Source organism: Oncorhynchus nerka, linkage group LG27 (genome assembly GCF_034236695.1).
Source record: "Oncorhynchus nerka isolate Pitt River linkage group LG27, Oner_Uvic_2.0, whole genome shotgun sequence".
Taxonomy (NCBI): domain Eukaryota; kingdom Metazoa; phylum Chordata; class Actinopteri; order Salmoniformes; family Salmonidae; genus Oncorhynchus; species Oncorhynchus nerka.
In genome coordinates, this window is record NC_088422.1 from 42242973 (window position 1) to 42256971 (window position 13999).

At 41.7% G+C, this 13999-nt stretch overlaps 1 protein-coding gene across 2 annotated transcripts in view; it reads right to left on the bottom strand.

Moving 5' to 3' along the window:
* unc5db (unc-5 netrin receptor Db) overlaps positions 1 to 12298 on the bottom strand; it is a 229237-nt gene extending 216939 nt beyond the window's left edge. The window contains exon 1 of one of the 2 annotated variants that reach the window (XM_029638243.2): positions 11971 to 12298. In XM_029638243.2, coding sequence (XP_029494103.1) covers positions 11971 to 12052 — 82 coding nt within the window. In that variant the 5' untranslated portion in view covers positions 12053 to 12298. The remainder of the gene's footprint in view (positions 1 to 11970) is intronic. The other variant, XM_029638246.2, reaches the window with a different exon arrangement.
* Positions 12299 to 13999: the final 1701 nt, after the last annotated feature.

Consider the following 13999-nt stretch of genomic DNA (forward strand, 5'->3'; position numbering starts at 1 on the left):
ATTGGCTTTCTTTTCAACTGACATACCTGTAACTACATGAAGGCTCATGGCAGGATTCAAATCAGAGATCTGCCTTAGAAGTGGTTGTGCAATAATAAATTTGATACTGCCCCCCACCCACGGCCTGTTGCGTAAAAAACATGGCGTAAATACTGCATTGTATGTTGGATTGAAGTGAGTCCTTGAGAGAACCTTTGGACAGGTACATTTTCTATTTCTGATAAATAGACCACTTTCAACCTCTCCAATCAGCAGTCTTTTGTTCTGAGGGACAAAGAAACATTATGTTCATGCTAATTAAACATAACTTTTGTTAGCAAGGGTTTTTCATAACGATGTAAACATCCTTACAGAAGTGTGTGTGTGTCGAGTAGGTGTTATGGCTGCTTGGCATTTTGCTAAAGAGGATGCTATCGTAACAACTCTTGTAAAAAGCACATCTGGTGCAGACCATCTGTAAATACTGATATAGTAAAGTTAGCCAGTCACCTCCATATTTGGACATGGTCAAATCAGTGTGTTAGACACTCGCGCTATCACAAAAACAATCGCAATGGCAAATGATTCATACAAAATTATTTCCGCAAAATGTGTAAGGAAAACAAAACTGTGCCAATCCCGATAAAATTATAACAGGTAAACCATAAACCACACAACACTAAACAATCCGCATGACACACACAGGGCCATCTGCTTCCAGGGTGAATACGAAGACAATTTTTAGCAAATAAAGATTTGTATTAGTATACTATTAGAAAGATTCTTATTCAAACAAAGATTTGTATTAGTATACTATTAGAAAGATTCTTATTCAAACAAAGATTTGTATTAGCAAACTATTCAAAGATTTCTTATGAGCAAACTGTTCCAAAGTAATGTGGCTAACAGTTAACATAACATAATTGTAACATTTTTTGTTAAAAACTGACCCGTTCCGTTTCTTTTTGCAGATCTGGTTGGCATACTCAAGACTCCTTTAACTCTGAAAACTACACTGAACAAAAATATAAAACACAACATGCAATAATTTCATACAGTTCATATAAGGAAATCAGACAATTTAAATAAATGAATGAGGCCCTAATCTATGGATTTCACATGACTGGGAATACAGATATGCATGTTGGTCACAGACACCTTAAAAAAAGAGCAGACTTCTCCAGTGTGACAGTTGCCATCGAAGGTGAGCATTAGCCCACTGAAGTCGTTTACGACGGCAAACTGCAGTCAAGTCAAGACCCTGGTGAGGACTATGAGCATGGAGATGAGCGTCCCTGAGAATGTTTTTGACAGTTTGGTTGTGCAAACCACAGTTTAATCAGCTGTACAGCTGGCTGGGCTCAGACGATCCCACAGGTGAAAAAGCTGGATGTGGAGATCCTGGGCTGGCATGGCTACACCTGGTCTGCGGTTGTGAGGCCGGTTGGACGTACTGCCAAAGGACATTGGAGGTGGCTTATGGTAGAGAGATAAACATTCAATTCTCTGGCAACAGCTCTGGTGGACATCCGTGCAGTCAGCATGCCAATTGCACGGTCCTTCAAAACTGTAGCATTGTGTTGTGTGACGAACTGCACATTTTAGAGTGGCCTTTTATTGTCCCCAGCATAAGGTGCAGGGATGTAAACACATTTTTACACAAAATTTGAGAGATACAATTTTGGGCGTATGGAACATTTCTGGGATCTTTTATTTCAGCTCATGAAACATGAGACCAACAATTAACATGTTGTGTTTATATTTTTGTTCAGGATATATATATATATATTTACAAAACAATAATCTAATCAGTTACCTTGGAGTTACAATTGTAATTATTTTCCTCATTTTAAATGATATTTGCATAATTTCACTTTAAGTCACTGACAAATTAGGCAATAGTATTAACCAAGGAAGATTTGCAAATGGGTACTAGGGTGCCTGCCGTGTTAAGCATGGCCACTTGGAAGTAATTGCTCTTTAGTACAAAGTAGGATTATTTCATGCTTGGAAAAAGAAAATATGCATGTGATGAAGGGAACACATGTATGCAACTTTATTGTGATTCTGTGGAGTTTTTTTGTCCTTACTATGACAAGTGACAACTTACCAGTGACTATTTCTCACTACACAGAGAAGCTAACTGGGGGCTAGACAACTAGGGTTTGGACAGATTCAGTAGAGACATGAACAAAGACCATGATCTCGTTCAGAGACGCTGCAGTGTTGGTTCTGTCTCTGAACTGCATAACATAAAGGAGTCATACAAGCACTGGGTTACAAGCTGCAAGCACTTTAGACCTTGCTTTAATTAGTCCCTAGAGCGGCCACATTTCTCAGGCTCCCAGAAAATAATATTCCCCCGCCCAGTCATCAAGTGCCCACTCTCCTCTATGATGCTCCGCTCTCCCCTCCATATTTCCACTGTCTGTTAACACTTAACATACTTTCAAACGGTCTCTTGAATTTAAGCACTTTTCTGTTGTTCAGCATTAGAGCATCGAGGAAAGGTTTTGTACACACTTATTCAAGCAGCTCTTAGTTAGGTGGGTGCAGTAGGCAACGAGTGAACAATTTTGAGAGCTTGGGACTATATTCTCTGTCAAAATTGAGTTATTGACTTATTCTTTTCAATGTTCTCTACCAATACAGTACTCTAAATACCACAAATTCATGTAGTTAAGTTCAAATATTACAAGGTAAAAATTGTTGACACCATTCAAACTAATGAGGGTTCGGAACTTTAAAGCCAATTATTATATTTTTGCAGATAGAACTTTCTAGTACCAAGATCTCAATGTGTTTATACTGAAGATAAGTCCATCATGACACGGGCATTGACTAATGGAATTTAAAACAATGCTGTTTTTTTTCTTCCTTTCAGGCAATGCCTATATTGATTTGTCCAAGTTGTCGGTGAGAGTGAGAGAAAGAGCTCACTCACAGTAACACCATCTGGGGTGTAATTTGAAGCTAGTTATCCACTTTAAACACTTTCTCTCCAAGCCAAACAGCTATATTAGAGCTGGATAATGATGCACATTGTCACAAAGAGAAAAGCACAGAAAAGAGAGTAGTGCACCCACCTATATGAGCTGTACTGTATGCTCATACAAAGAAAGAAATCAACAACTGAAATGGATGCATGTATTGTATTTAATAATAGTCATAAAATACCTGCAAAGTGCCTAAATGACAGCAATCTCAAGCAGTAGCTACTAGCTGTTCTAACAGAGCAAGGGGGCTGTGCTTTTAATACCACCACCATTACTGTATATCACTTCTGAATGTATAGCCATTTGGTTTCATTTAAATGTAAATCTGGGCACTGAACTGCACACTTTGACACCCCAGGCAGACAGATTCTGATGATTCATTCTCGAACAGAACGGCAGTTGGAAATATCACAGCCCCCTACTCTCTCTCCGAGTGGAAACAACAAATTTGACCTTCGTCTCATTTCATCAATGCCCTGCTACCCTGCAGAACAGAAATGTAAAGATTCTGCAAAAACAACAAGCATGTATATGGAAATTTCAGACCAATGTGTATTTTTCTTGTGTGTCAGTTGTTGTTCCAACTGTGTCAATCATATTAAGGACAGCTAACAGAGAAAAGCACAATCAGCAGCCTGGTTCACGAGTGAACTGATGTATGAAGCTATTTGATGAGTCTCCATGTCAAATGGCTCTAGGAGGGATAGAAAAAGAAGGGGGTGGGTTGATGGTTTTAAGGGGTGCATCCCAAATTGCATCCTATCCCTTTATAGTGCCCAACTACATAGGGCTCTGGTCAAATGTAGTCTACTATAAAGGGAATAGGGTGCCATTTGGGACACAGACAAGGTTGGATCATGAATGTACTGTAGTCTGCCTGACTGAGCATCCAGTGGGTGATCTGGCTGTAGAGCTGACAGCTATCTGTGCATTTGAGAGAACAGCACCACTGGGTGAGGGCTCAGACAAAAGATAAAATACATGCATTTGCATGTTGCTGCAGGGCCAGTTGATGCTGCACTGACTACTGACTCGGGGAGCAAACGGATGGACTGAATAATGCAAAGATTGTGATGAATTAGACAGCTTCCTTATCCAGTCTTCATTGCACTAACTGTATAATAACAGCTAAATAGTACTCACTTCTAAGGGATACACAAATAAATAATGTTTCAGGTGACATTAAAAATGTATTAGAAATGCATGAGGTGAATTAAGAATTTATACAAAGGACATGTATATTCCATCAATTAATTGGAAACACAATACTGTGCTTTGTCGCAAACTAAGTCAATAAAAATGTATCCAGGACTCATTGCTTAGGTACATTTCCGGTCCTTCATTTATCTATGGGTAGAGACTAAGAGCTCCATTTTAAAGCTGCAATATGTAACTTTTCACATAGAAAAGTGTGTTATAGATCAGTCACTCATGGAAAGCAAGTCTAAGAAGCGGTAGATATGTTCTATGTGCGCTACTTCCATGCTTCCCATTTTTAAGTTTCATAAAATTAAATTAGGCAAACTATTAGAATTTTAGCAACCAGGAAATGGCAGAGCGATTTCTGCATAGTGTATCTTAACCAAACCTAACACAATGGCATATTTAAGTGCTGACGGCAGCACTATAGGTCATGGGGTGTGTCAGAAATATTTATGCTATTTTAACAGCCGTTATTATGACCGCAATAGCTGGCAGTAGTGCGCAAGAACTGGGCTTTGATTAATAAAACAAGTTGCAGGTGTAACAAGGGCTTGGCCACTCACTGGCCAATCAAGGCATTCCATGGCTTAATAATGCCTTTGCGTTGCCATCAACTCCAATTCCGCTGTCCATTCCTAGTCCATTGTGGATTGATACTACAGTTTATTAAATAGCATAGGCTACAGTAAAGAGCGAAAGCAACAATAAAAAAATATGGTTTGGAGTGTTGACAGTCTAAATTGCTATAATTAGCTTCAAAGAGTATAGCACTTCAGCACAAATAAAAAATAGTAGCAAGGCTCCCGTAAATTGTATTGTATATGTGTGAGGCATGATCTCAATAAGAAAGAAATAGCCTAGGCCTACTGTTGAAATGACATTATACAGTATATACAGTGGGGCAAAAAAGTATTTAGTCAGCCACCAATTGTGCAAGTTCTCCCACTTAAAAAGATGAGAGAGGCCTGTAATTTTCATCATAGGTACACTTCAACTATGACAGACAAAATGAGGAAAGAAAATCCATAAAATCACATTGTAGGATTTGTAATGTATTTATTTGCAAATTATGGTGGAAAATAAGTATTTGGTCAATAACAAAAGTTTCTCAATACTTTGTTATATACCCTTTGTTGGCAATGACAGAGGTCAAACGTTTTCTGTAAGTCTTCACAAGGTTCTCACACATTGTTGCAGGTATTTTGGCCCATTCCTCCATGCAGATCTCCTCTAGAGCAGTGATGTTTTGGGGCTGTTGCTGGGCAACACAGACTTTCAACTCCCTCCAAAGATTTTCTATGGGGTTGAGATCTGGAGACTGGCTATGCCACTCCAGGACCTTGAAATGCTTCTTACGAAGCCACTCCTTCGTTGCCCGGGCGGTGTGTTTGGGATCATTGTCATGAAAGACCCAGCCACGTTTCATCTTCAATGCCCTTGCTGATGGAAGGACGTTTTCAATCTTACGATACATGGCCCCATTCATTCTTTCCTTTACACGGATCAGTCGTCCTGGTCCCTTTGCAGAAAAACATCCCCAAAGCATGATGTTTCCACCCCCATGCTTCACAGTAGGTATGGTGTTCTTTGGATGCAACTCAGCATTCTGAGTTATATTTTGGTTTCATCTAACCATTTGACATTCTCCCAATCTTCTTCTGGATCATTCAAACGCTCTCTAGCAAACTTCAGACGAGCCTGGACATGTACTGGCTTAAGCAGGGGGACACGTCTGGCACTGCAGGATTTGAGTCCCTGGTGGCGTAGTGTGTTACTGATGGTAGGCTTTGATACTTTGGTCCCAACTCTCTGCAGGTCATTCACTAGGTCCCCCCGTGTGGTTCTGGGATTTTTGCTCACCGTTCTTGTGATCAATCATCCTCGTTTGCTAAGTCAAACGACACCGCTGGTTCTGCTCACACTGCCCTACCCTGTGCTCTGACCTCTTTCTCCCCTCTCTCTCCAGATGAAATCTTGCGTCTTGTGACGGCCGGCCGCCCAACAACCTGCCCGCTTGACCCTATTCCCTCCTCTCTTCTCCAGACCATTTCCGGAGACCTTCTCCCTTACCTCACCTCGCTCATCAACTCATCCCTGACCGCTGGCTACGTCCCTTCTGTCTTCAAGAGAGCGAGAGTTGCACCCCTTCTGAAAAAACCTACACTCGATCCCTCCGATGTCAACAACTACAGACCAGTATCCCTTCTTTCTTTTCTCTCAAACTCTTGAACGTGCCGTCCTTGGCCAGCTCTCCCGCTATCTCTCTCAGAATGACCTTCTTGATCCAAATCAGTCAGGTTTCAAGACTAGTCATTCAACTGAGACTGCTCTTCTCTGTATCACGGAGGCCCTCCGCACTGCTGAAGCTAACTCTCTCTCCTCTGCTCTCATCCTTCTAGACCTATCGGCTGCCTTCGATACTGTGAACCATCAGATCCTCCTCTCCACCCTCTCCGAGTTGGGCATCTCCGGCGCGGCCCACGCTTGATTGCGTCCTACCTGACAGGTCGCTCCTACCAGGTGGCGTGGCGAGAATCTGTCTCCTCACCACGCGCTCTCACCACTGGCGTCCCCAGGGCTCTGTTCTAGGCCCTCTCCTATTCTCGCTATACACCAAGTCACTTGGCTCTGTCATAACCTCACATGGTCTCTCCTATCATTGCTATGCAGACGACACACAATTAATCTTCTCCTTTCCCCTTCTGATGACCAGGTGGCGAATCGCATCTCTGCATGTCTGGCAGACATATCAGTGTGGATGACGGATCACCACCTCAAGCTGAACCTCGGCAAGACGGAGCTGCTCTTCCTCCCGGGGAAGGACTGCCCGTTCCATGATTTCTCGCCATCACGGTTGACAACTCCATTGTGTCCTCCTCCCAGAGCGCTAAGAACCTTGGCGTGATCCTGGACAACACACTGTCGTTCTCAACTAACATCAAGGCGGTGGCCCGTTCTTGTAGGTTCATGCTCTACAACATCCGCAGAGTACGACCCTGCCTCACACAGGAAGCGGCGCAGGTCCTAATCCAGGCACTTGTCATCTCCCGTCTGGATTACTGCAACTCGCTGTTGGCTGGGCTCCCTGCCTGTGCCATTAAACCCTACAACTCATCCAGAACGCCGCAGCCCGTCTGGTGTTCAACCTTCCCAAGTTCTCTCACGTCACCCCGCTCCTCCGTTCTCTCCACTGGCTTCCAGTTGAAGCTCGCATCCGCTACAAGACCATGGTGCTTGCCTACGGAGCTGTGAGGGGAACGGCACCTCAGTACCTCCAGGCTCTGATCAGGCCCTACACCCAAACAAGGGCACTGCGTTCATCCACCTCTGGCCTGCTCGCCTCCCTACCACTGAGGAAGTACAGTTCCCGCGCAGCCCAGTCAAAACTGTTCGCTGCTCTGGCCCCCCAATGGTGGAACAAACTCCCTCACGACGCCAGGACAGCGGAGTCAATCACCACCTTCCGGAGACACCTGAAACCCCACCTCTTTCAGGAATACCTAGGATAGGATAAAGTAATCCTTCTCACCCCCCTTGAAAGATTTAGATGCACTATTGTAAAGTGGCTGTTCCACTGGATGTCTTAAGGTGAACGCACCAATTTGTAAGTCGCTCTGGATAAGAGCGTCTGCTAAATGACTTAAATGTAATGTAAATGTAATGATCATTTTGACCCCACGGGGTGAGATCTTGCGTGGAGCCCCAGATCAAGGGAGATTATCAGTGGTCTTGTATGTCTTCCATTTCCTAATAATTGCTCCCACAGTTGATTTCTTCAAACCAAGCTGCTTACCTATTGCAGATTCAGTCTTCCCAGCCTGGTGCAGGTCTACAATTTTGTTTCTGGTGTCCTTTGACAGCTCTTTGGTCTTGGCCATAGTGGAGTTTGGAGTGTGACTGAGGTTGTGGACAGGTGTCTTTTATACTGATAACAAGTTCAAACAGGTGCCATTAATACAGGTAACGAGTAGAGGACAGAGGAGCCTCTTAAAGAAGAAGTTACAGGCCTGTGAGAGCCAGAAATCTTGCTTGTTTGTAGGTGACCAAATACTTATTTTCTACCATAATTTGCAAATACATTCATTAAAAATTCTACTACGTGATTTTCTGGATTTTTTTCTTCTCATTTTGTCTGTCACAGTTGAAGTGTACCTATGATGAAAATTACAGGGCTCTCATCTTTTTAAGTGGGAGAACTTGCACAATTGGTGGCTGACTAAATACTTTTTTGCCCCACTGTACATATGAGATGAGTAATGCCAGATATGTAAACATTATTAAAGTGACTAATGTTCCATTCCTTAAAGTGGTCAATCAGATCACATGAATGTGAATGTGTTGCCACCCTAGGGTCATGGACTACACAAAGCATATTTAGAACTTTTATTATTAAAAAACACAAAATACAGTCTTACATGTCACAAAATGTGCAAAATATTGTGACATGGTACTTTGGCCATATTACCCAGCCCTATTTTGAATTGCCTATGTTTGGAAGAGCGCGTCTTTGGTAACGGACAAGTGGCGCTCTTTGGAAAAGGGGATTTTACAAGCTGAATGGAGTATGCACTGCAGGTAGGCCTATGTGAATTGTGAATAATGCAAAGCATGTCCGCAAAAGCCTCACGAGTAGACCGTTTAGAAACCTTCTATGGATAGGCTCCTTGGCTAATGCTTGCCCAGGATAAGAATGACATCAGACGCATTGCTGTTAAACCAGATTTCGTTCTCATAGGGTAAGAGAAGCATACTATAAGAGCTTCTTAATTAATCAAACGAAACGGAAAACAATTGGGAATGTGCATCACGACTGGACAAGATGTGCTTCCGCATACTGAAATTGTCACTTTGGCGCACGTTTTTAAGAACACCTCAGATATTGCCACCCCTCCCACCTTAGAGCAAGTGTTCTCATTTAAAACAAGTAAATTACCAATCCTGGCACTAGGGTTTGAAAAAAGAACAGTGCCAGGTTTAACAGGTCGAAATCGCAAACGAGCGTGCGTTTCACAATTGCGCTGTCTTGACGCCAGCTGAAAGTAAAGCCCTAACCTCATGTCCTAAATGGCGCCCTATTCCGTATAGTGCACTACTTTTGATCTGCGTCATAGTGCACTACTTTTGACCTGCGTCATAGGGCTCTGGTCAAAAGTAGTGCACTATGTAGGGGAAAGGGTGTCATTTGGGACACATCCATTAATACACCACTGAGAATGAAATCTTCCATTGATGACATTTGTTTATGGTTGGCATCTCCAGCCATAATACACTCGTTATGATGTCAAACCTGCACCATTCTCTGACAGTTACCAATCAATCCTCATCAAATCCTCATTATGAATAGCAACATCAATCAGATATTTAGCTCACCCGAAATGCATCATCATATTCATATGTATGACCATCTATTGAACACATCGTTTTCACAATCTTCACCCAATCAACACACTGTGGTTGAGTTTTTCATTTCTAAATACCATGTTCCATACTGATCAGGCATGATAACTGATCAATAGAAAAATAATATTTTTAATGAATCGCAAACAAATAACCCTTTTTTAAATCATAAACATGCTGTAATCCACATGAAATTAGCATGGTTTATAGCATAATATGGCTACAGTATATGGTATGAAATCATATTGGCCTGTAGGCTACTTCATCCCTTATCCTTGCATGTGATGAGGCAACATTGGAATTCTCAATCACAGACTGGATGGATACAATTGAAAAATCATTTAAAAAGTTTCCCTAGGGCCTCGTGCACTGTGCTTGCTTAAAGTAAAGTAGTGTTGCACAGGAAGAACCTCCGTTCATGACCCCTTGCATGATTGTCATTCGGGGTGAATAGAGATTTAGACATCTCAATTGATGATTAAAGGGATACTTCAGAATTTTGGCAATTAAGCTCGTTATCTTCTTCCCCAGAGTCAGATGAACTTGTGGATACCCTTTTTATGTCTGCATGCAGTTTGAAGGAAGTTGCTAACTGACGTTAGCGCATTTGTTAACTAGCTTTAGCGCAATGGCTGGAAGTATATGGCTGGAAGTCTAACAGCTAACATGTCAGCATTGGCTCGAAGAAGATAAAGGGCTTTGATTGACAAAATCCCGAAGTATCCATTTTAGAGCTTAAATCTGTTGAGTGGTAGCAGGCACTGGGGCAAGGTCCCAGTGCTTGAAAGGCTACCGTGTTGATGCCTTTTAGTTAATAGAATCAACCATGTCAGGAAAGGTGCATGCAACACCTGTTTTGACCTCAGAGTAATGTGTCACACGCAAGGAAGGGACATGAAGGGAGGTCTCTCTTCAGAGCTATTAGGCTACTGCAGTAGGCCTCTACCAAGAGAATACATAGGTGTTGTCACAAAAGTCACCCTATTCCCTTTATGGGCCCTGGTCAAAAGTAGTGCATTGTAAAGGGAATAGGGTGCCATCTTTGTGCACTATAAAGAGAATACAATTAATTGGGGACGTAGTCAGTTTTTTCTCTGGTTTGAAATTAAAGGCATCTCATCCACATCCAAGTTTTACTGGAAATATCTTTCCCACCAGGAATGCAAATAAAATAAGTTTATGCCTTCATTGTAGAAGGCATAAAGACATGTAATATTTTCAGTAAGCAATAGCTGACAAGCCAATGCAGCACTGCAGTCAGTGCACAACACCTGTAGCACATCTTAACAGATCAGCAGTAGCACACCACAGCTAACTGTGGGGGGAGCATTATCTGTCATACCCTTGAAGTACTATGGATACAGTAGGGCTAAATCTCAAATGGCACCATATTCCCTTAGGGCTCTGTTCAGAAGTAGTGCACTAGGGTGTCATTTGGGATGCACTATAGGGGCATATTCATTAAGCCAATTCTGTAGCAAAACATTTCTTAAACGGAGAGGGACCTACCTTTTTTGGACCTTTGATCACACACACACACACACACACACACACACACACAGGGGTTATAACCCTGGGTAAATCAGACATTTTCACTGCATTGTGAAAATGTCATGGTCATTAATCGTTAGAATACTGTCTATTGGAAAGTGTGTTCTGTCAGTAAGTGTGTTAATGCCATGGTTAAAGTTGCTTTAAGGTAACATTCTAGTAACAAATTGAAAGGCATACTATGACTCAATAAGTAAGTAGACAGAAATATGGTAATTCAAAATTAATTTGTGATTGCTTGATGGTCTAACCCTTTCCTTTATTGAATATCTTCATAATTTGATCTAACTTTCTATATTTGCCTTTGAACTTAATTTTTCATATGCTACTTAGCCAGTGTGTGTAAAATAATTTCGCTCGCTAAATGGATAGTCCTGTAGATGATGATGATGATGATGATGATCACAATGGCAACGTTATTGCGCCTGTTGAATCTCACTTCACACATATTGGTGTAAAGCTAAGGCTATTCAATCAGCTCAATATGAGACAGAAGGCGTTAGTAAAGGAGGGAACGAAGTAGCCTACTGTATTACGAGGCAGCACATGCCGACATGACCACGCAGTGCAACGTGGACAGAACCGTAGGCTATGTCCTTCTAGTGAAGTGATGACAGAAGAGAAGTCATGCTGATAATCAAATGGTTTAAACAGTTTTATCAAACAGTGTCCAACATACTCAAGTAGCCCTTCAGAGACAGTAGCAAAACACAAGCAACGTGAAAGTGATGGGTAAGTGCGTAACTGAGAAACGGCATCTGTCAAGTTACTGGACCCAGTGCAAGTAAAGTAAATACACACATCAATCCCACAGTGATGGACAAATACCCTAATTAATTCTTACCTTTAGATTTCGTGCAAGTTGTGCAATAAACAAGAAACACGAAGCCCAATGAGAGGTAGCGTCCCTTCGTCAGCGCAACCATACTGTAGCTGCTGCTTCACTTTCAAGTGGATACGCTGAACCGGGAGAGATTCTCCCGTTTCACCCTCTTCTTGCAAGCCTTCACAAGGTGCTGCCAGTAACAGCTTCCTACGTAATTATCATGGACCACGAGACAGTCACTCTCACCGGTTGGAACGAATCTGGCACTGACACACCGGAGAACTGCATCTTCTACTCACTTTTTACAGTGTAAACAGAAGTCGCGGACTTTTCTAACATCTCGCATGCCATAGTGTATTATGACAAACCGATGTTAGCCAATGGAACATCGCGGTGGGAGGGGAAAAGAGCAGACCAGCGGCGACGCCCTGAGAGCTGGGAGTTTTTACGTAATTGAACGTTGGGCATTTTCGATTTTTTTCGGTGAGCCGACTCATTTGGCTCCGTTAACGTAAAAGACACGGCTCATTTGGATCCCAAACGGCTCTTCGTTCAAACTGCATAAACATCGACTTAGAATCATAAATCAATTGGAAAACTCCAATGTAAAGAACATTACTGTAGGTCAGATATTGAAATGCTTGTTCAAATGCATTTTTACCTGGCGAAATTATTAGATGACCTGCAAAAAAAGTCAAATGGACCAGATTGAAGCTCTCTCCCCAATGTATTGTTTCTGCAGGGAGGATTCACCATCGTTATATAAATTACTTTGTAACTTATCTGCAGAAAAACGTTGTTTTGGATAAAAATGTCAAAAACATTAGTAGCAGTATGCAAATCAGGGAGCCAAATGATCGGCTCTTTCACAGATGCTATTCTGTTCCCGACGTTCACCAAAAAGACCCGGTCAAAAAGAGCCGTTCGTTCGCGTCATTAGCATCAAAGTAGACATCATGCAAGATGACAAATTCCTGCAAGCTCCTGCACATCATCTCTAGTTGACCCCTTTACTAACAGGTATTGTGTCAATTTAAAACTTGCACAAGACTGTTATCAGAATTGTGCATTTAGAGAAATTTAGCCAATTTATTAATTACTACATTTAGCTAACATTAGATAGTTAATCAATAGATTCTTACATTTGCCTCAATTCGGCAGTCTCGTCCAGATCCTCATGGCATTTGTAGTTGTTTTTGATAGCCACATTAGCAAATACAGGCAAATATATTGATAAAAGTCACCTTGTCCTAGTTTTCACATCACGCCAGAGTAAGCCTACATGAAACACAGCCCTTATTTTAAGTGTTTTTAAAATGAATGTTGGAAAAACTATTGGAACATTTTCCTTGTTTCACAGCTAGGTTTTATGGGATATTATGACTTATGCTGTGGTACTCTATTGAACATAGGGCTGGCTGGTGGTCTGTGAAAATCAGGGTCGAGTCCATTTGTCTTCCCACCACATCGCTGTAGCCTACATGTAAATGATGAAGGAAGAATACTTTATTATATTCTCTTTTGGGGGAGGTGGGGGTATTTGTGGGAGCCAAATAAACAGAATATAACTGCAGTGGTACAGTACTGCAAACTGCAGCACCTTGCCTACATGTCAGACCTATATGAAATCCTCAATGTGATCTTTGGTCATTATACTCCTATTAGATTAAGAAAAAAGAAAGATTCAAATTACACTCGAGGTTGGATTTTTGAATATAGCATAGACCACAATATTAAGCACATTACCTGAAAAATTACTATATTATTTTGAGTACGGAATCTCCCTGATTTGATTTTCATCAGTTTCATCATAGCAACCCATTAACTTTGGCAGGGACAATTCCCACTGAAGTGTCCTTGTCAGGTTACCTATTACATTATGGCGTATATACCAGTACTTCCAAATTACATTAGCCTGCCTTCTTTATATCACTACAGCTTTCTGTCTTCAAATCAACAAAAATATTTGTCACCTGCTTCCTAAACAACAGGTGTAGACTAACAGTGAAATGCTTACTTCATATTGGATATTGGATAGCCCAAATGA